This window comes from Batrachochytrium dendrobatidis, assembly GCF_000203795.2.
Source record: "Batrachochytrium dendrobatidis JAM81 unplaced genomic scaffold BATDEscaffold_3, whole genome shotgun sequence".
NCBI classification, from domain to species: Eukaryota; Fungi; Chytridiomycota; class Chytridiomycetes; order Rhizophydiales; genus Batrachochytrium; species Batrachochytrium dendrobatidis.
In genome coordinates, this window is record NW_006281101.1 from 1235162 (window position 1) to 1257964 (window position 22803).

The 22803-nt window shown below is 39.3% G+C and overlaps 6 protein-coding genes across 6 annotated transcripts; 4 read left to right on the forward strand and 2 right to left on the reverse strand.

Annotated features, from left to right (window-relative positions):
- Positions 1-1124: 1124 nt before the first annotated feature.
- Positions 1125-1840, reverse strand: BATDEDRAFT_36748 (uncharacterized protein). Its single transcript, XM_006677423.1, has one exon. It carries the CDS (start codon positions 1824-1826, stop codon positions 1344-1346), a length of 483 nt encoding a protein of 160 aa, XP_006677486.1. The 5' UTR covers positions 1827-1840; the 3' UTR covers positions 1125-1343.
- Positions 1841-5192: 3352 nt separating this feature from the next.
- Positions 5193-6778, forward strand: BATDEDRAFT_34651 (uncharacterized protein; the record flags this gene model as incomplete). The annotated part of the gene is made up of 3 exons (XM_006677377.1): positions 5193-5309; positions 5664-5872; positions 6159-6778. The coding sequence occupies 3 exons, from the start codon at positions 5193-5195 to the stop codon at positions 6343-6345; spliced, it is 513 nt and encodes a 170-aa protein (XP_006677440.1). The 3' UTR covers positions 6346-6778.
- Positions 6779-8339: 1561 nt separating this feature from the next.
- On the forward strand, positions 8340-10455 carry BATDEDRAFT_10092 (uncharacterized protein; the record flags this gene model as incomplete). Its single annotated transcript, XM_006677082.1, has 6 exons — positions 8340-8924; positions 9015-9185; positions 9260-9626; positions 9797-9849; positions 9941-10110; positions 10212-10455. The coding sequence occupies 6 exons, from the start codon at positions 8340-8342 to the stop codon at positions 10453-10455; spliced, it is 1590 nt and encodes a 529-aa protein (XP_006677145.1).
- Positions 10456-11410: 955 nt separating this feature from the next.
- Positions 11411-12283, reverse strand: BATDEDRAFT_87089 (uncharacterized protein; the record flags this gene model as incomplete). The annotated part of the gene is made up of 1 exon (XM_006677601.1): positions 11411-12283. One exon carries the CDS (start codon positions 12281-12283, stop codon positions 11411-11413), a length of 873 nt encoding a protein of 290 aa, XP_006677664.1.
- Positions 12284-12365: 82 nt separating this feature from the next.
- On the forward strand, positions 12366-15419 carry BATDEDRAFT_87299 (uncharacterized protein; the record flags this gene model as incomplete). The annotated part of the gene is made up of 11 exons (XM_006677507.1): positions 12366-12578; positions 12659-13057; positions 13137-13306; positions 13375-13514; positions 13613-13860; positions 13967-14084; positions 14188-14247; positions 14366-14568; positions 14636-14887; positions 15006-15152; positions 15249-15419. 11 exons carry the CDS (start codon positions 12366-12368, stop codon positions 15417-15419), a joined length of 2121 nt encoding a protein of 706 aa, XP_006677570.1.
- A 4897-nt stretch (positions 15420-20316) lies between these two features.
- On the forward strand, positions 20317-21399 carry BATDEDRAFT_9961 (uncharacterized protein; the record flags this gene model as incomplete). Its single annotated transcript, XM_006677063.1, has 5 exons — positions 20317-20421; positions 20487-20813; positions 20909-20997; positions 21063-21267; positions 21334-21399. Coding segments are annotated over 5 exons (792 nt in total), but the record flags the coding sequence as incomplete, so codon positions are not given.
- Between the last annotated feature and the right edge of the window lie 1404 nt (positions 21400-22803).

Sequence of the window (22803 nt, forward strand, 5' to 3'; positions counted from 1 at the left end):
TATTCCATCAAAAGATCTTGTCAGATGAATAGTACAAGAATGGTTGGATTCAAAAGTAATGATCAAAACTATAACAGTGATTCATGATCATCACAGCTGCATTCACGTAAAACGAAACACTGAACAAGGGTGCCAATCTACTGGGAAATGCTGTTTTGTAAACTCTTTAGTCTACTGGTCTACTGGTAATTGACATGAAAACATCAATTTCTAATACATGCAATCATTGGATTCTCAACCAGAACGCGAATGTGAGTTGGGATACAGGAGTTTATAATTTGAAGATCAGAACAAATGTAGTATCTGGGCTGCAATATGTGAACCTGGTGATCGTACAATGTATGGTTATATCAATAGAAAAGGAGAGAAAGCAGATTCAAAACTATAGTTTGTGAGCAGCATATGATGGATGTCTATTTGAAACAGCTAATTTCTAATAGGAAAGCGTAACGGATAGTTAACCATTGGCTATTCCAAAACAAGAGGCGATTACTGCAAGATAGTGGTTCATTTTACATGAATACGGCTTAATTCAAAACATCAACCCAAAACAGCATCAATTGGTCAATGATGGCGCAGATCAGAAGCTCAACTACTATGGCTAGTTCAGCTAATGTAGTTTATAATTTCAAAATAGATCACAAACCTAAACGTAGCATGTCGGTTTAGTAATTTAGTATTGGATGATGGCAAATGCTCTAGAATGGCTGCAAGAATTGAACCCACAGTAAGCACTAGTTTTATTGATACAATGGTAGTCAAGTTGTAAGCCAATTCAACTGTTCACGTTCAACAATACTGTTTTATCGAGTTATTTTTGTAAAGTTCATGTGGTTTTGAATTACTACTTGCATGCTGCTTCCAAAGTCAGGCTGCTCCTATTCCATCGAGGAGCATGCAACATGTATCCAGCTACCAGGCAGGGCAATACACACAGCACTGACTCGACCATTCCGAGTATCTACCTAATCAACTGTGGTTCTGCAAACTTTGAAAATATTCGATTGTCAACACAAGTAGCAAAATTGGCACTGCCAATAAAGACATTGTCCTAGGTTTGATCTGCAACAGCATGTTCGATAGTCGAGACCCAAACACTAACCATTAAACTAACCCATTATTTTACGAAATCACTCATGTGCTGACACCTTTATTTAATGGTCCATTTTATGTGAGTACGACTGTAATTCATAATAGATTTTCAAAGTCATTGAATCTAACTAATCTGCTTGATTTGAATAAATGAAATCACTGCTCAACACTGGCATCTCTAAAACAACACATCCACGAAACCAAGATGCTGTTGAATAAACATCAAATGCATAATGGCAAAACCATAGAATCTAAGCTGATCGATCAATAGTGGGCGGGCTCGAATCAAAAGCCGCATCGTGGGTGCTTGTTGATGGGGGATTCATCTGCTGATTCGAGTGCTGTGATGAATGAACGGGGTGCGGCAGATAGGAAGGAGGATAAGAAGGATATCTCAATGGAGTGGCTGAACCTCTGCTTGGATCATCATTAGGGCCAGCATTCCCAGGAAATTGGTATAGTGGCGAGGCTCGATATTGGGAGTGGTTGGCATGGTTTACCAGAGACCCCCGACGATCTTGAGAATATTCGGGCTGAGCTGGATGTGGAGGGTACTGTATCGACATCAGTGGAGGCCCCGGAGAATAGTCGTTAGAACGAGGGGCAGCCAAGTGTGAAGATGGCACTGTGTAAGAATAATGTCCGTATCCCGCATACGGATGTTGCTGTGAATGCTGAGATGCATGAACGGGAGGTTGCTGCCGAGGAAGCACTGGCGGTGGTCCGCGATACATATGATGCTCAGACAATGGATAAGATAAAGGTTGGGGCGGATAGGGATACGAACCAGAGTATTGGTAAGCGTAGGGATGTGAGGCGTTGTTGGCTGAAGCGCGATCATCTATGTAAGGAGGGGGTGATCCAGAAGAAATGGATGGAGCAAGATGATTCACTGGAGTAGAGGATCTGCCTGTGTGCGATTGTGGCCCAGGCCGTGAAAGCGGGACCATTTCAAAGCTGCGCAACTCCGATGCAGGAGCAGGCGGTTGAGCTATTGATGCCGATGATGGGACTGTCAAATGCGACTGCGTCGTTGAAACACCGCGAGGATAGTCTGGCCAGGAGTTGGAGTTGTTTCTATCTTGAGGATCATTCAACCCGCCAGGGGTACCACCACCCGGGTATGGATATGTGGATCGATAGTGTGGACTGTCTTTCAGTGGAAATGCATTAGCCCCCGATGTAGGTGATGAGCCAGATGCAGGTCCAGAATTATGATACTGCGATAGGGGCGCATATCCAGTATTCCCGCGCATCACATACGATGAGCCATCTCCCTGATTTGGCGGGGGATAGGGATACATCGGATGCGGAGGATACAATCCCCCATATGCAGCAGAGTGTGGATGAGATGAGTAGGGCGATAAAGAAGCACCTCCCTGATTCATAGATCCTGAAGCTTGGTGAGAATAGCTATTATGTGAAGAGTGTTGTGGTCGATCGTATCCATAGTAGCTACGAGGATCGGTCACAGGATAAGAATGTTGTCCGTGAGCCTGGTTGTGACTGGCAGGGTAGGGAGAATGACCCATATGGCGTGGCGAATATTCATGCTTGGGGTAACGCAATTCTGGTCTCTGAGAGTGCGGCTGCCTGGGATAGCTGCTGGAGGTATCGCTGCCATCATAGTTTTGAATCTCGGGCAAATTCTGTGAAGCATGCCCTAACTGGTTAGAAGAATGCTTGCGGCCCAATGCAGCCCCATCGCTAGATGCATCTTCATCCGAGTCCTCATCACTGTTGGCCTGGCGATGTCGTTTCTTTTCCCGGTTGTCTACGTTATCATGTCGAGAATTATCGTCAGTGCTACCACCATTGCTGTTGTTGCCTCGACGTTTGCTGGATAGTTGCCTATGCAGTGATGTTAATTTAAAAAGCAATGGATAAACAATTACACGTTAGAAACATCTAGCATGAAACCAGTCTATTCGGCTTTGATGAAAATACGTGTACCGTTTTGCTCGAACTTCAGTGCGTACTCGAAGCTTTAGTCCCTGCTTGGAAAACACTCGGGATAATGGAGTGGACACTTGCATACCAGTAAACCGCTTGGCAGCATGAACACTAAAAGGCTTGGAGATAATCGAGGTGCAGTAATACACATCCTTTCCAATAATTTCGTATAGAGTAAACTTGAGGCGATACTCCCCTTCAGAGCGGACAGAGAGATCAGGAAAAACAAAAAAAGCACCCTCTTTTTCGTCAGTGTCTCGAAGACGATAGAGAGAAGATACAATTGACCCAGTGGTTGTGCGAGTGTATCGATCGCGAAGAAGATGTCGCTCATCATCTGTTGTGGCAGACATCAGTGACGCATACACAAAGTAGTACGGATTGTATAATAATGCATTTTCATCATCGTCACATGAGTGAATGGTCATTTGCTAAAATGTCAAGCAGTTTAAAAGCAATGCAAATGAGCAAAGATGCCGAGTTCAACAATGACGCCATTGGCCAGCAAGGTATCAGTTTCATTAGTTGATGCAACACTCAATGGTACTTACAATGATAGGAGGCGGATCAACGGGTCGGCGATCCACTATATTCCAAGTAAAACACTAGGTTAGTTTCTAAACTACTTGATACATCAGTTTGAGCAGGTTGAGAGCAAAATCTAGTCAGGAAAAATGCCAGCATGGCCCCCATAATGGTAAATAAAAGCACACCTTTTTCTCCAAGACCGCAAACACGAGAATGCTCGGGCTGCTGGCGAAGAACGAGATCATACCTCCTAAAAAATAAGAGCATATAAGAACAAAGTATTAGTGTTAAAGTGATGCAGTTGGAATTTCAAAGAAAATGGTTATGGTTAAAGTGCCATCACATCAATGCACAAGTGCAGAATACATATTGACCCAGTCTAAAATGAGCCATTACTGAGCAAGGTGATTGTGTCGAGTGATACAAACACGTTTCTGATACACCTAAATTGAACAGAAATATCGGCCGAATTGGCAGATGCCGAAGTCTGTTCAAGGTACCGAGTATTAGAACATCTCTTGGTAGATGATTAAACTCAGGGCATACTATCAATAGTACGCAGTGTTTTGGGGGTTCATTTGACGCAAGGCGTCTGCTGTTGGATAAACGTACTAGACGAGCATAGAATAGTATCATTTTTCCAGGTGCTTAAACAAATAGACTTGTAATAAACTATAACTGCTCAATATACAAGTGACTATTTGGTGATACTGATGTGAGCAAACCATATTCAGACATTATATGGTAAATAGTGTAATATTGCATTGAAGCGAAAATTACGAACAGTGATGGGCGGTAGTTCATGGATGCAGTCGATTTTCCTCTCGACTATCCCAAAGTAAACTGAATGTAAATGTACGTCAAGCAGTTTGGATAAGAAAGCTGGGATAGCTTGGATCAAAAAATCCACTGAAAAGGGAATGGAAAGGGAAAAGCGCAAGCATAGGTTTGAGCTTAGCCCGAAACAGTCCGGCTCTTGCAGCACCAGATTGCTAGCAGCCACTGAACTTCAAAAGCAATAACGGATCGAATTAGATCACTAAACGTGAGGAAATTATGGCATGTGGTGCGTCAACAATGCTGGAAATAGTAACAGTGTGCTAGGGAGGCAAAGAACTGGCAAAATAGTCCAAAGCAAAGCTCTCGTCAATGCTACACAATTATTAGAAGCATTGCTATTGTGAACCTAATGTAAACCTGTTCGGCGTGCATCGATCAGTCTACACAAGGTAACTGATGTAATCCCATATCAACCGACCAATCCAGCCGTATCAAATAAATAAGGTGTCGTTCAATAATGAATACAACCGTTTTGGGATTAGAAACATTACAAGCAATGTTCAAATGCACGCACCAGGAATAATGGGCTAGTACCGTCAAGCACAATACACGTCTTGGAACACCAGTATGAGCAAACAAGCATTCCTATGCCGGAATATCCCAAGCACACCATTATTTAGCCTCTAATCTCCAGCCTCCTGATTCACACCCGATTCAAAGCAACAGGTCTTTTGACCCAATCAACAAGTAGGCCCAGCAAACAACTCAACGCGCTCCCTGCCACAAACTCAAAATCCACGTGATAAATAGATCAAGTCCGATTGGCTAGTGCTTCAGTCATGCATGAGTTTCCAATGGAAATCTCAAAGTGGCATACAAAAAGCGGATTTCTCGATAATACCAAAACAATGTATTGGCGTAACTTTGAAAACTCACTCATAGACCCTTTGAAAATGGTAGAGAACATGAATTGGAGCTCGAGTCGTAGCGGTCCTTTTTGCTCCATATCATAGTGAGTTGGATACAAAGTATAGCCCATTTACATTTGAAAAACGGCCCAAAAATTCAATTGCATTGTTTTAGCTCCAGTGCAAGTTTTTCCTGCCCCATCAAGCATAGGATAAAATATCCAAGCATCACTGCAGTCAATGACCATAATGAATATGGCACCGCAGTAACTCGACAAATACCCAAGATTAAATTAGAAAGTCAAGCATGATGCCAATAGTATCAGCACAAATCATACGATTTGTTTTATGAAGATGTCTCCCCAATAAAAATTAATTGCGGCTGTAGATGTCTTTGGATAGCCCGGACTATTAGTGCTTGAAACGTTAGCCAATAGTAAGCTACTCTGGTGGGTGGATATCACCTGTCAAGGTGTATCACCAAATCACAAGAATATCGGGAAATCGAAATTTGCTGCTTCGGCAAATTTAACCCTCCATTCATTACAGCCACCGCTTTCTTTCCTCTTACTCGAGTGTGTTGCAGTCACTATTCCACATCTCACACAGGGGTAAAAGTAAAGTGCTGGCTCAGATGGGAGTCGAAGCAAATAAATTGCCACTAGTTGGAGTTTCAAAAGGACCCATTAAACTCTAGTACACAAGGCTGGCGGAAAAGCAATTGTGTAATTAGGTGCTTCAAGAATTTGCACTAGAAAGGGCCGATGCTGCACAAATCAAAATAAGCAGTATTCCGTGCCTATGATCATGTAGATGCTCCAAATCTACAAAATTCGATATTTACACAAATAACTGTGCATCGAGACATCATATACAACCAAACTGGTTTTTGACCAGAGTAGACAAAATAGACGGTGTAGGTCTTGCAAAACAACCCAGCAAGACCGCGTATAAAAGCATCCAAGAGACCAAAGTAGCCCATATTCGGCAGCATAACCAGACAAGCCGACTTATTTCAGAATGGTCTCAAATAATCGATAAAAAGCCAAGAGGCACAGATAGAATCTATATAACCATTATTTGAGCAATTATAGAGCCGAAAGCAGTAACAAACCTGTTTGTACGGATTGGAGGAGTCTGTGAGAGAGTGATAAATTGATATGGCAAGGTAGAATCTAAACGAGTACATGCGAGTTTAGATGGGGACAGGACAGAGTCCGCACCAGGCTCTGGCTCAGTCGGTGCTTGTTGCTGTGGTTGTCTTGGTTGTAATGTTGGGGAATGTGACTTGGCATCCATTAGTCGAGACTTGTCCTAGTATTAAAGTAGTGTGATTCCTGGCGTAATAGTAAAATAGTCAAGACAACTGTGGTAATAATAGAGTTGAATTATTGGATAGTCAATAATGAATCCCAACTTGGTCGACTAATAGACCTCGGTCCTTGGTAAAAAATGGCAGTTGGTGGATTGGAAGGAGTTAGCCAAATTAGCGGACTTGATATAATCGCTCCTGCGTTTTTATTGTGGTTATTATAAGGAAAATTTGATGAGCATCGTTTTATTCAGCTTTCTTCATGACTCTGTTTGTTTTTCTTGGCTTCTTTGGCCCCTTTGATACCCAACAATCCAGTTTAGTTGTTTTTCATCCTGTGTTTATTTCGATTGACGATTTTTTCTCCACCCAAATTAAATATTATGGATTGGAATTGTGACTACGATCATGATCGTTATTACCCAACTTTAAAAATCCCAATACATTCAACTTTAGTCGACCATCAACAACAATCAATTTTATCCAGATATTAATGATTATATAGTGCATGTTTCCATAGTCATTAATGACCATTTGCCGAATCCATGTGCCCGTTTCAGCAATGCAGCTTCAAACTTTTGCATTCTAATTTGGTGATCAAGTGCCTCAGCCTGTTCACAGCCAATTCATATCCAAAATACAAGCACTTTGGTGATACTTTACCTTTAACATGCAAAGCGTCGTTGGGGGTATCTTTAACGAGCAAAGCCACGTGGTTGGAAATCGCTCAATTTAAAATGCTAGAAACCCCAACAGTATATTGTAGACTTGGTTATAGCTGTTGATTGATTCCGATATAAGAGTGATGCATTGTTGGTCGAGTCTGATCCAGAATGATCTGTTTGAATAGTAATCCTTTGCATAGTAGTTTTCAACCACTATGCTTTTCGGTACATAAATTGCCTCGCCCAAAAAGGGATCCCGGATGCTCCACCTATGCTTTAGTCATACCGCGATTTGGATAGACCGTTTGCAGTGCAATTATGATACATCGAGTCACAATTCACAAGGATGGCTCAATGACTAAAACAAACTGAAACACCAATACTGTCTAAACTCATGTTTAACATACCAATAATTTGGCACTGCCCAGCATACTTGAAGGAAAATGGTACTGAAAAATCGGTATCAATTATTTAATGGAAATATTGACATATGCCATGAGTCAGACCAAATAATGAGTTTTAAACACCAAGACTCCTACCAACAATAACCCAGCCACACCGTTTTATTTGATATCGAGTTTAGTTAGGAACAGTCTTGACAATGCAACTCTGGATGAATTGAACAGTATCAACATCTGTAACTTGGTCCTACATTTGGTGCTTTTTCTAAAAAACAAAAGGTTTTCCCAATCGAAATAAAACTTGGAAAGCTTGGACTGAAATGTGGCTTCTGCAAACAACTAACAAGTCAAAGGAAAATATGCACCAGATAGCAAGGAGATGGGGAACATACTGCTCATATGTCAAGGATTCACGTGCTTATTAGCCACCTAACCAGCCCATGCTCTAATTCAAAGTAGATCGGTTACATAGATATTATAATGCTTGCAATAGCCAAGCCCGAGTTTAATACAACTCTCGAGATACTAAAACATATGAAATGGCTCTTGAATTGTCTGCCAGAATCGACATAGGTCGGTTGACTGGTGCACGTGATTGTATGTATGCAACAAGATTTGTTTTTTTTATTGTTTTTGGATATCCTTGCATTTCATTGAAACTGCTGGTTAATATATAGCAACCTCAATCAAAAATCATAGAATGGCAGGAAAGACTATCAAACTGTCAAAGTACAGATGGAAAAAAACTGCTCTTCCTGAATCAGTTGCATCGGCTGGTGATGCTTGTTTCTTTTCCCTCGAAGAAATCGAGCCAGTGGATGATGACCCCAATGCAGAAGTTGGAGCTACAATCAACGGCTCTGTCGAAGATATATTTCCATCTGGAATTGATCTTGACTCGTTTATTCATATTGATGAATTCGATGAATCCAAATCGATTGCTCCAAAGTCCAACAATCAAAAGGAATCCACTCACTCGACAAAAAAACTAAAGCGCATTAGTGCCAAAGATACACTAGGCCATCCGTTTGTAGTCGAAAAAACCACGGCTCCAAACTTGAACGATCATGACACTTTTCATATCACAGATGCACCTGTTAGCGACGAGCCCATTGTGGATCATTACAAAGTGCCATCTGATTCCAAATGGCTCGAGTTTGGTCTGAATTTACAGCTGGTTCAAACACTCCACAAGCTCGGTTTCTCTTGTCCAACTGATATTCAGGCAAAATCGTTGGAAAACACACTGGTTCGCCATAAAGATATTATTGGTGCTGCAGAAACTGTATGTCGCCAGTATTGCATTGAAGGCATTAGATCCACAGTCTAATATTTTGTATAACTATCTGTTAATTCTCATTTTAATGTTGTGCAGGGATCTGGAAAAACACTTGCGTTTGGACTACCAATCTTGCACCACTTGGCAATCCAACTTCAAAAAAACCCAAATACTGCCTGCATTGGCCTGATTATTACTCCTACACGAGAGCTGGCTATTCAGGTTTCTGATCATCTTAAACGAGCTGGTGCTGCTATTACCCACAAGGTAGGTTTTAACAATCTGCTTATATCTACAAGTTGTACTAAACAATGCTTTGAACTCGCATTCATGCTGTATAGATTACTCCAATAGTTGGAGGAATGTCCTTGCAAAAACAACGTCGTCTTATCGCTACTAAACCTCATATCATTGTGGGAACACCCGGAAGATTGTGGGAGCTCATTCAAGAAGATCCCGAGCTACTTGACATGCTCAAGCATACCACCTACCTTGTCATTGATGAAGCCGATCGTATGCTTGAAGCGGGGCACTTTAAAGATTTGGACAGCATTTTGGGCTGTATTTCTGTTTGCAATACCGACAATGCTTCTCAAATCAAACGAAGAACCATGGTCTTTTCTGCCACCATGTTAGAAGACGATGCAATCAAGCAAAAGGCAACTTTGAACTTTAAAAAACATAACAAAATCAAGAGTAGTTTATTTAGTGAGTTGATGTGTTTTTTTGAAATAAATGCATTGGACTATTTGTCAATGCCAAACCTTATTAACAGCAATGCATGATTTTCTGTTACAATGCCATTTTAGACAAGTTGCTTCAAAAAATCGATTTTCATGACAAGAGTCCTGTGTATATCAATCTATCAACTGAGGGAGTTACAGCAAAAGGACTTTTGGAATCAAAAATTAATTGTCTCAAGACTGAAAAGGTGGGTTTTACTGATGGTTGAAACTATTGTGTACATGCTTCAATTTTTTTCAAGACTAGCTTTGTAATGTTACTCACGTGAATGCTTGTAGGATACTATGCTATACTATGTGCTATGTAGATATACTGCAAAAACGATCGTCTTTGTCAACAGCATTGATGCCATTCGGCGGTTGGTGCCAATCCTGTCGTATCTTGGTGTTCAAGTATTTGGTTTGCATGCCGAGATGCAACAACGCCAGAGACTCAAAAATTTAGATAGGTTAGTGTCGTTTGCTATTCTGGGATAGCATGCGTACTATGATGACTAATCAAAATACCTTGTTTGATGCTATTTAAATCAAAATCAATATTGATCTTTAGATTTGTCGAGACTCCAAATGGAGTTTTGATTGCCAGTGATGTTGCTTCGCGTGGTCTTGATATTCCCAAAGTGGATCACGTAATCCACTACCAACTCCCTCGAGCTGCGGATATATATGTGCATAGATCTGGACGAACTGCTCGTGCTAATGCTGAGGGTGTTAGTGTGGCCCTGGTTTGTCCTGAAGAGCTAGTTACGTACAAAAAAATATGTCATGCTCTTTCTAAAGGTAGGTTGGTTTAAAAATCTGTATTTTAGTGGGGTCTGCATGGTTTGGCACGATTGTTGACGCATTCAATGCTTTTATTCTATGGTTTCAATATTTGGCTGATATTGCGCTTTTCAATGATATCAGAGAATGGTTTGCCTGATTTTCCAGTAGACATGTCAACATTTTCCAAGATTAAACAGCGACTTGAAATTGCCAAGCAAATCGATGCTTTTCAGCACAAGGAAAAAAAAGTGCGCAATGAACAAGAATGGTTTCGTAAAGCTGCTGAAGAGGCTGACATTCTTATTTCAGATGATGAGGACCAAGCGCAAGGCAACAAGCGACACCGATCAAATGGAGTGGATGATTTAGATAATGACACACATGTGGAACGTGGTGCTGTTTTAAATGCCAAAGAGCGACAAAAACTAAAGAATCTGAAGAGTCAGCTCAAGGAGCTACTAGAACAGCCTATTATGCCTCGGGGTATATCTTCGCTGTATTTGACAAGTAATTCTATGCAAGATCTGCCTTTGCGTCTCATGTCTTCTGGAAAAGGTGATTTTGAGCTATGCCATGACTCGACCCAACGTATCTAGTGGTTCTATTCTAACAAATTTCTACTTTTATACACTAGGATCTATTATGCCTGCTTTCAATACGAATAAAGCCACTGACGATTTGCGTGGTAAAGTAAAAGCACACGCTGAGATGAACGCTCGAACAGCAAAGCAGATGGAATCTGAAGACTTGGTAAAAAACACGTCTGGTACAGACAAGTTGACAAACAAGAGTCGTCTTAACCGACAGAATAAGCGAAAGCGCAAGAATAATTAAAATTAGGGATTTGCCAGTTTCAATTTTTTAATTTAAAACGATTCAGAATATAAGTGCTTGATTGGACTGAAGCTATATGCAGCTTTCATATAAACGTGGCTATATTGTATATTTATTTTTACAAAACATTGGATCTTTTGGGTTATGCTTTTACAATGCATGTCTAAAGGTCAAGCTAACACGAGTGCATACACGATGTATTACAATACCATGGTCAAGATCTGTGTCAATAGGACTTTTGGTTACAGGATCCAAGTTGGTCGAGGTTTTTACAGTTACTGACAACTGAGGGTATTTGGCATTGTGATTTTGGGATAGAATTCTGGATCGAACCGTGTCAGCATTGATGATACTATGAACAGTGGTATTTTTAGGCTCATCAGTTAAGCCCACACCACCAATAGAAAACTCGAATGATTCGTCAATTCCATGCATGTAGTGATCATATGCTTCGTCCTGAAGCACCAACAGCGACAATGGCTCAACAATCACAGAAAATGCAGGTTTGATGTCCGATTGATATGATGCACTCGATTCGATCTTGTCTCGATCTGTTGCATACTCATCACGAGTATTAGAGTGATAGGGGTAAAAGTCGAGCATCGCAGCCTCACCAAGTGAAACCGTTGCAACCATTGATGTATATTTAGGACCATCCAAATGTGGCATGATGCCTTGTCCAGGTCTGTATTCGTTAACAAGGCAGTTGTTGGGTGGTTGAGATGATGAAAATATGCCGAGTGACTGGATACGATCCAGTACTGGATGCATCCATGATGGAAGTGGTTGGTGTTTTGATGCTGACCAAGATTGATTCATCAATGGCGGAGCAGGCATGGTTCCCCATGTCTGCAGTCGTCTGTTGCGTAGAGTAGTCCATCGGTTCGACCGTTGGAAGATATGTGTGATTAAACTTGAAGCCTCTTCAGCAGTAATGAATTGTGGAATGTAGAAGATGGAGCGACAGGGAGACTCTAGCAGATACTCATGGATGGCCGAGTGTGACTCGGAAGCAGGATGCATGGCGGAGTGGTGAGCCATAATAAGTTGAAAATCAGTTTGAACAAAATTCAGAATTTGGTTCAACTTTGCCTTGAATTCAAACATGAGCTTTCCTTCTTTTCGTAAACCAAAAAAACCTACTTCACTGCGTAAGAAATGGGATGACGATGATGATGATAGCAGTGTTCCTGCATCTGTGGCAGTTTCCATGGTGGATGATGAGCCAGAAGAAAAACCTATCAAGTCTCGTTCGACAAACAGTCGATCTACTACTCAAAAACCCAAGCAGGCAGTGTCTAGCTTTGATAATGAAGAGGTCTGAACTTTGATTATATTGAAACTTTGTTGTTTACTCCTTTTAGCATGTTTCATCTGACATCTATTTGATAATTATAGGATTATATTGACCCAAAATTTCAAACATTCAAGTTCAAAAAAGCCAATCCTTTGACAATTTCGTCATCTCAATCGGTATTTGCCTCAATCCCTTCAGCTTCATCCGCTACTTTAAATAAATCGTCAGTAGATTCCTTTCGATCAGGGAAGGCTGGGTCATATACCCCCGAAATTCTTGCTGAAATGAAACGGCAACAAGCTGCAGTCGCTCGTCCAGTAATTGAGTTTGATCCCAATGATATCAAAGATCCTGGATCTGGAAAGAATCCAGAAAATCAAAAAACAGTTATTCCAGACGCAAAGCAAATTCATGCTGCTCGATTGCTTAGAGAAAAGCGTCGTACTACTGCATCAATATTACAGGAAACCACACCATCTTATATTCCATTGGATGAATCTGTAAGTTGGATTTTATATTTTATTGATAAAACAACACTGTTGATTTCATTAGTGTTGCATATACTTATGATTGGTATAGACTGTGTCTAGACGATACGGAGAATCGCGGTTGCTGACTGAGGATCAAGAGATTGATGGAGAGGAAGCATTTGAAGACAATCAGGGCAATACCATTGAATTTGGTGCTCAAACAGCCAAGAAAGTAAAAGAGAACTTTAAACGAGCCATGCAAGATGAGATTATGATGGCGTAAGCAACTTGATTTATGCTTTTTAAATTATAAAACATTGATGGTTTTAACTATAATTGACTTTTAGAGATCAAGACATAGAGGATGACAGTGAGGTAAAGCAGTGGGAGTTACAGCAAATCAGCAAGGGGCATTGCATGGATCTTGAACTTGCTGATATGTCGGCCGTTCTCAAGAAACCACCCATGTCAAATGATATCCAGCATGGTAACGATCTGTTTCTTTGGTTTAGCTACCGTACTTTTTTTTATTCTTCAACAATATGCTGATTTACATTTACTATGTTGATTCGTTCCTGTAACAAGTTCCTGAAATAGCGCCAATTCCATCAGTTCCAGATATTATTTTCACCCTAGACAAGCAGATTATGGAACTTACAGATCTCGCAAATGAGCATACGTTTCAGTTAAATTCATCGCTTGCAGAAATTAATGCATCTGAACAAGCAATCATTAAAATGGATTTGGAGTTGAAGCTTTTGTCAGAACGATACGATTACTTTCAGCAACTATTCACTTATGTAATTGATTTGGATGGATTTCTTGACGCCAAGGTTTGTAAACTGTTTAAATTACTTTTTAACGGTAATCTGGCATTGGCTTTAACACCTTTTAATTGACAAAACGTTATTTAATTTTGCATTCAATTGAAATTTTTAGTTGACTACTTTAGAAGAACTTGAACAAGATCTTCACTCATGGAGAATGGTACACGCAAAGGACGCTGTCAAGGCTGTTCAAACTAGACTGAATGAGTTATTTACAACATTTTCCGGAAGTAAGTATAATGGTGGTTTGATCCGAGTGTCGCATATGATTGAAAGGTTGCTTAATAATAGTATTCTGGCTTGATTTGTTTTAATACTCGGTATCTGATTTAGGCGACAGGACAGATGCTGACATGAATGAAAATCAGGAGCATACACTTCCTACCCAATCAGGTTTGATATTTGCATAGCAGTTTAAAATTAATACTCGGTTGTTTATACAATAGTTTAAATCTACCATTATATTTGAATTGGTTTTACTAAAATTTTAATTTGATTGGTTTTGGAATAGTGGAACAAATCATGGATCAACACAGGACATTGCTTGATGATGCCAAAAAACAGTATCGAAAGCTATCTGTAATTAAAGATCGCTTTCAAATATGGAAATGCAAATTTCCTAAAGAGTACGATCAGGCTTATGGATCATTGAGTCTTGTTGGAGCATTTGCGTTACATGTCAGATTTGAGCACTTTGGATGGGAGCCTTTCAAGGTATTATCTAGTTATTATTTTATGCACTTGTGTATCTACACTAACAACACTGCCATGACACTGCAAGGTACCTCTAAATTTTGAAGAAACAAACTGGCACCAAGAGCTATGTTCGTTTGGGATCTCAGATGAACGTTTGCTCGATCCCGACGAGGCAGATGCAATGCTGGTGAGCAAAGTAATGGAAAAAACGATTATTCCACAACTTGTAATTGCAATGGATACATTCGATCCATTTTCTGGTGATCAAACCAAACTTTTTATTCGTATACTTGATCAACTACTTGATTATACAGAGTGTTCATCTACACCATTCAAGGTATTATGCTTTATTCTCGACTGCTAATATTTTTGTATTACTTTACTGAAAACCGGATTTTTTGGTCATGAAACACCAACTGAATATACATTTTGCCAACTAATACGATCTTTTGTAGAATCTTGTGGATGCTTTTTTACTGAGATTTAAAACAGTTTTGGATTCTGCAACACAGTACACCTGCAATCCTTTGCAGCTTGTCAACGTGTCTAATCGCCAAGCAGCTGTTTCTGCCAAACTGTCATGGTTTAGTATTTACATTCAGGTATAGTTTAAATCGTGTATACATGCAGTGGTATACTTGGTTCACCTTTTAATATATTGATTTAATCTGCTAATTCATCATTTATATTTTGGATAGTTGTTGTCAAACCTAATATCATGCGAGAAACATGTTGGGGCAGAGAGAATTCAGTCGCTGGTTGTTACCATTGGAATTAACAATGTGCTACTCAAGGCACTTGATGGTTCACTGTCCTACGAAAATGATATGGAGTTGTATGAAATGGCAAGTTTCTTACAATGTAATTGAAGCTTATTTATGGTTTAATTTCTGATACTAACTTGTACTTTCTGGTCATAATTTGTGAACACGAATGATTAGATTGTGGCCATTATTCCATCGTCATGGATTCCTGCAGAAAGGTTTCAGACACCCAAATTCCTCGAGTATTTTGAGCAAGTGTTTGTAACGAATGTATGCGCACCCTTTTTTTCATCGAAATGGACCAAGTCAGAGCAGCTCTTGAGCCTGTCCTTGTTGCGACGAGCAATGAACACATGTGTTGCTATCAAGAGTCTCGATCGTGCATCGCGACTGAGTAAACTGTTAAAAGCATCAGAACAGTAGATTGCAACTGTCACATCCATGCAGATGTGTTGGAATATTAAATAAATGCAAACGCTGTTATAGATGATTGTGTCCAGACAAATATCCAAACGTTAAATCCGGACAAAGTGTTCGAATACTCTTCATTTCGAAGCCATACTCTTCAATAACATTATAACAGTTGAATCGGTCAGGACAGTTTGCACTATTATCCCAGATCATCAATGCGTCGCTCACAAGCTCCCTCTAAGCGTAAACTCGCACATGTGGATATAACTGTATCTGACCCCACTCAGCCTGTTTCTATCAATCAACAACCTGCACTTCATCCACAGCTATCAGCTGCTAATCCAGCATTGCAGGTCGTTAATGGATCATCTTTCAGAGCAACGTTTGTACCCACTGTTTCATCCAAGACTTTAAAGGGTTTGACTGATCCATCCAATACAGAAAACAACTTTACTCAGTGCTTTAAAGTGATGTATCGCAAACAAACCAACAAAGTCGTAAGTCTAGACTGATTGTGCATGTTTAGAGTTTCCATGTTAGTACTCAATGATCCTTATATCGCATTGATTTGTTTTAGCACAAATCCTGGGATGGCGACGGTGTGCTGCATAATAATAATGAATCTCTTATATTGAACGACGAGAGTGGGAATATGTGTGTAGTATACTTGCATTCAGTCATTAAATGCTACTTAAACACCACTGACAACTGCTTGCTTTGTCCGATGATTGCAATGCTTATAGGATCGCGTCTGGACGAAAGTCTGCGAATTTAGATATTGGGCTGGTGGTGCGAGTCGGGCAAAAAGAAGTTGAAGTTTAGTAGTCCAAATGACTTGTAATCTAAACCTATACTTTCCATGTGTTGTCTGCTAAAATTTCACTCTATTACACAGATTCTGGAGGCAATAAGTGTATCCGATGCCTATACCAAGCATCCAAGTATCAAAACTGAAGTCTCTATTCCAGCCATGCCAAAAATGGCTAAATTCAAACCGCATATAATTGATGGTATTCGACCACAAAAGATATCAAAGAATGATCCACGACACGATCCCTTTGCGCCAAATGCTCTAGTAATGCCTCGCCCTAAACCACAGTCTAACGGGCCTGAGATTGTTGATGTTGTTGTTGATCCAATATTGACTCGTATGTTTAAATGTGGCTAGATTTGTATTGAATTTCAATGTTTTGCTGATAATAATGTAAAAGCAACTCTGTTAATTTCATTAAAATCGTTTTAAATAAATGACAACTGTAGATAAGTTGCGACCACATCAGCGAAAGGGCGTCACGTTCTTGTACAAAAGTGTCATGGGAATGAGAGGTGAATGATTTGAGTGATTTCCTGATGTACTATTGAGCGCTAACAGAATCCTTTGGAAATTTACGCTATAGATCACAATGGCCAAGGCGCCATTTTGGCAGATGAAATGGGCCTTGGAAAAACTGTTCAGGCTATTGCACTTATATGGACACTACTTAAACAAACACCTTATATTGGTGGTCCAACAATGAAACGAGGTAAATTACTGCCGCATAGATCCAGACAATACCACGCCACATAAAGTTTAAAGTACGCAGTGATTACAAAAGTGACTGATTTGATGTTTAAATAGTCTTGATTGTATGTCCTGCATCCCTTGTTGGTAACTGGAAAAAAGAATTCAAAAAATGGCTGGGTGATCAACGCATTCGAGGTGAGTGATATTACAATTTTAATGCATATACTATAATTATATCACAAAGCTGTTGGATTATCCAAACTTTGTGTTGCAACTTTATCATAAAAGTACTAATGATGCAACCATGACCCATATAGTCTATGCTATTCAAGGCATCAAGTCGGATATTACTGATTTCGTGGTCGGAAAAGTATATTCTGTCATGGTGATTGGCTACGAACGAATGCGTTCATTTCAACAAGCTCTTTTTGATGCTAAATTTGACATGGTTATATGTGATGAAGGTTTGTAAGTCTCTGGTGTTTAAAATATAAACTTTTATTAATCAGATTTTTTGTTGAATGCATATAAACTTGTATATTAATGGTAAAACAAATGGGCAGGTCATCGGTTAAAAAATAGTTCCATTCAAGCCTCGACTATTTTACAAGGATTTGAAACTGCAAAACGAATTATTCTATCAGGAACACCTATTCAGGTAGTAGCGTGAATTTATTTTATTGGTCAAATCGACAAGAGTTTGCGGCAATGATCAATGTGTTGATTTCATTTTACATGCTTTACGCCATCCAATATAATACTATTATTATTTTAGAATGATCTTACCGAGTTTTACGCCATGGTCGATTTTGTGAATCCAGGGCTGCTTGGAACACGTGCTGCATTCAAGGTAATAGTTTAGTAGTGTCATACTTTGTCTCGGGATCTGTACATGTAAATAGTAAGTTTATATATACTGAAAATCGTATTGTAGCATACAATTGAAGGACCTATTCTTCGTGGACGCGCACTTGAATGCTCAGAGGAAGAACGTCAGATTGGCAACGAAAAGATGCTCAATGTAAGTTTTCGTAAAGTTGCAACTGTTGACTGTATTTTAATTTTGATGAACCTTTGACCTTGTAAATTTAATTATAGCTTATCCAAATTACAGATGGATTTGTTTTGCGTCGAACAGCAGATGTCAATGCTCAGTATCTTCCCGAAAAAACACAGATAATATTATTTTGTAAAATGTCCACTTCTCAAAGTGAACTATACAAGTCCATTATTGAGTCGCCGAATGTTTGCGATTGCTTAGAAACTGGTGAAAGTGGAAGTGCAGTATTGCCTTTAATGACATTGCTTCGAAAGTGCACCAATTCACCAAAACTCGTTGCAGAGGATAACTTGTTGTTAAATATTGGATGCAGCTACACTAAAGTAGCGATCGATCGTATGGAAAGTGGTAAGTTGACTTTTTAACTAAAATACATTTGCTTTCATTATAAAGCCAATGTTTTTATATAGCTAATAATTTAGACTGATTAATTTAGGAAAATTGAGTGTTCTTAAACAACTCTTGGCAGCAATCAATGCGAAACCTAATAGCAAGGTACATGAAAGTTTAAATTCAAACTTTATTTGATTCAAGCATATTTAAACCATTGCATATATTTCAATCTCAGGTGGTTCTTGTTTCAAATTGGACTGCCACATTGAATATATTTGAAATACTTTGCCAAAGCATGCAGTATTCCTTTGTCCGCCTAGACGGTCAAACTCCACAGCAAAATCGACAAGAGTGAGTTGATACATTTACAGTCTAGAACCATATCTACCACTTTAATCCATAATTTTTGCATACTTGCAGTTTTAGTTCTGACATTATATGTATTTATTTTACATTTAAACCATAGACTTGTTGATAAATTCAACACATCAAATACGTTTTTATTTTTGCTTAGCAGTAAGGCTGGTGGTGTTGGTTTGAATCTTACTGGTGCATCTCGACTAATTATGTATGATATCGATTGGAACCCAAGTGTTGATCAACAAGGTATACGACATCACTGATTTTTATAAAGCTGCTGTATTTAAGTTTGGTTGAATGCAGTGCTGATGTTTTTAAATCGACTGATGGTCTTGCACGAATTTGAATAAATAGCAATGGCACGTATTTGGAGAGACGGACAGCGCAACAATGTCACGATTTACAGACTATTAACTACAGGAACAATCGAGGGTAATTAAATCTCACATGCATATTAACCAAATTTTTGTTTTGAATCTAAATACCAAATCTATATGAATCTTTTTAATCATTAGAGCGTATTTACCAACGCCAGCTTACCAAAGTAGCACTCAGTGATTCAGTTATTGATAACGTACAAAGTACCAAGAACTCTTTTTCGCAAGATGAATTGCGGGATATATTTTCTCTTGATACCAACACGGATTGTGGAACGCATGAAATGCTTGGATGCTCTTGTTTAGGAATGGGAGAATCAGACTTTAATCTCGACACAAAACAGACCGACCAAGACGGAAGCGACAATGAATGCGATCCGAGTGACGAGACGTGGAAGCATTTTGGGCCACTTCACATGAATGCGTGCAAGAATACTGATGACGGAGTGTTGGAAACCGTGCTTTCCAAGTCAGATGGAATGGTTTCGTATGTGTTTAAGAAATAAAATGACAGATTGAATCCAACATGCACACGTGATTTGCGATGAATTAATTCGCGAATCGGACAGTCGAGTTATCTAATCTGAAACTATTTAAATATCGATACGAAGCCTACAAGCCATGGCTTCTCTAGCACAACACCATCGTGCAAAAATTCCTGCTGCAGATTCTAGGTCTAGCCATGTCGGTTACTCTTTTACTTCTCCACATAAGAGTTTCCGTCGGTTCTCAAACAATATCAATGTATGGTGATTTTCACATCCAAGTTGCTACTGCAGTCTTGCCTTGAATACTCTTGAAATCCGTATTCTATCTTTATAATTTGGCAAGGATGAACCAATACAATCATTGTCTTGTTTCTGCTCAGAATCATTTCATCATCAGGCTTAATTGTTGGCTTTTATACTTCAAGGTTTCAATCTAAACCCATACTCTGCCAATTCAATATGTATCTAGGACTACGAACTACATGAAGTCTTGGGAAGAGGAGGATTCGGAGTAGTCCATAGAGCTATCAGTAGATGTAAAGGATCGTTTGGTCAAGAAATTGCAATTAAAATGGTATGTTTATATATTCTGACATTATCAAATATACAATATGGTATTTACTATTGATTTTATGTTAGATTGATAAAGGCTTGATGAAAGCTGCCGGAATGACTAGAAGAGTAGCAAACGAAGTAGAGATCCACTGGCAGCTGCACCACCCAAGCATTTTAGAGCTTTACAACTACTTTGAAGATGCTAAATGTGTATACCTCATTATGGAGTTTTGTAAAAATGGTGAACTGTTTGCATATATTCATAAACGACCACATTTTGTACTATCAGAGCCAGAGGCTCGCGGCATTCTCATGCAACTGGTTAGAGGCCTTCAATATATGCATTCCAACAACATTTTGCATCGGGATCTCAAACTTTCTAATTTGCTTCTGACACATACATTTGATTTGGTATAAGTGAACTTGATTTTAACCTAGTCGGTCCAATTCTGATTGACTAATTTCAATTTTGGAAACAACTATTCAACTTGATCTTATATCTTTAGAAACTTGCTGATTTTGGACTTGCCACTAGATTGGATAATAGAGACGGTGAGCAGAAAACAATGTGTGGTACTCCAAACTATATATCTCCGTAAGTATATATTTATTACAGAGTATTTGGGTTTCTTTTGTTTAAAGTGTTTTTATTTTCACTAGTGAAATAGTTTCACGGCATTCGTACGGACTGGAAACAGACCTATGGTCTTTTGGTTGCATGATTGTCACAATCCTAACAGGCGCTCCACCTTTTCAAAGTGGGGCCGTCAAAAGCACATTGGACAAAGCGAGTCGATTGGAATACTCATTGCCAAACAGCATTTCATTTGAAGCTAGAGATTTGATTGATAAGCTATTGCAATTGGTAACGTTTTTTGACTTTACAAACTTGATTGTATATCTTGCAAATATTTTAACTTGATTTATATAGGACCCAAAACAGCGGATTTCTCTTTCTCAAGTATTACAGCATCCGTTTTTTGAAATTGGAAAACCTATTGTAGCATTATCTGCAAATGTCAATGTTTTACCGCGAAAGCCTGATAGTCTTGTTGAAAGAGATCCAAAACATCCTATTGATACTGGCACTCTTTCAGCCAACAATTTCAGCACACCAGTCGCTCATCAATGTACTGACCACAATCGGATACCCATTAATAGTAGACTATCTCACGCAATACCTAATGTAAAGAAACCAGACAAGATTTCTTCAGCTACCTCTTCGACCATCCAACCTAACGAGTGTTTTTCCACTGATCGGTTAAATCCGATGAGGCAAATCACCAAACATGGCCAAGTGGAAATCTTACCTACCAGAAAAATACTATTGAACTTTTCTGGGGATCAATATATCATGATTATTTCTGGTAACAGCGAGACGGTATGTAATTTACATTTGACTAAAGTTCAATATTGTTCAAGTATAAGCATAAGCTTGGTGTTTTGGGAAAATCAAACTCTTGTCAATTTACATTGTAAACTAATTTTATTCACAGATTAGTTTATACCCACGTAGTACATATCATGTTGATAGTAATATGCAACCGGCCCGACAATATTCTCGCAGCAGCCTCCCAACTTCATTATTAAAAAAGTTTCGATATGCTGCTCGATTTGTCGAACTGGTGCGCGCCAAAACTCCAAAGATTATATTCTATTCTCCACAGGCAAAATGTATTCTTATGGAAAATGGCCAAATACCAGATTTTGAAATGATATTTTATAGTGGAGTGCGTGTACATACCTCTGTCAGTAAGCAAACGTTGGAAATTCGTGTCCCCAAGCCGCCAGTTTCAAAGCCCGGAGTCCTTGCCTCGACTTCAAAAACACCACATGATTATTTTGTACAGAAAGTAGATCTTTCTAGGCCTGACGACATTTCTTTACCGTCAGATCTTCAATCTATATTTAAGCATGCACAAGAGTGCTTGCGACAATGCTTAGATATCGATCGTTCTGGAAAATTTGACAAGCACACTCGATTTCCGATTATCCTCAAATCATCGCATACCAAACATGTTTCATCTTCATTGTCATGTCCAGACTCACCTAGCAACAGTTATACCAACCCAACCTCACATTCCATACATCCATCGTCGCAATCGGCGTTTGCCTACTCCACTCCTGGTAGAAGCGTAAACCAAAATTCAAAGCATGGACTCGGTGAAACTGGTTTGGACAGCTTTGCTCCACATAGAAATCAAGTAGCCCAACTTCAACACTCTTCTTTCAAAGCTTCTGAAATAGACTGCACTACACAAACTGAAACCTGCCCTTCTATTTCCACTCAGCAGACTTTGGTGCAGCCTTTAACATATTGCAATGGTGTGTTTAAATCTCTCTAATTTGCTGTATTTTTTGGTCTATAGAATTATATAGCTTTTAACATTTTATCTTTGTG

Excerpts from the sequence above, each read along its gene's own strand:
- BATDEDRAFT_36748 (XM_006677423.1), bottom strand. The coding sequence starts at position 1,826 with ATGTATCGCGGACCACCGCCAGTGCTTCCTCGGCAGCAACCTCCCGTT.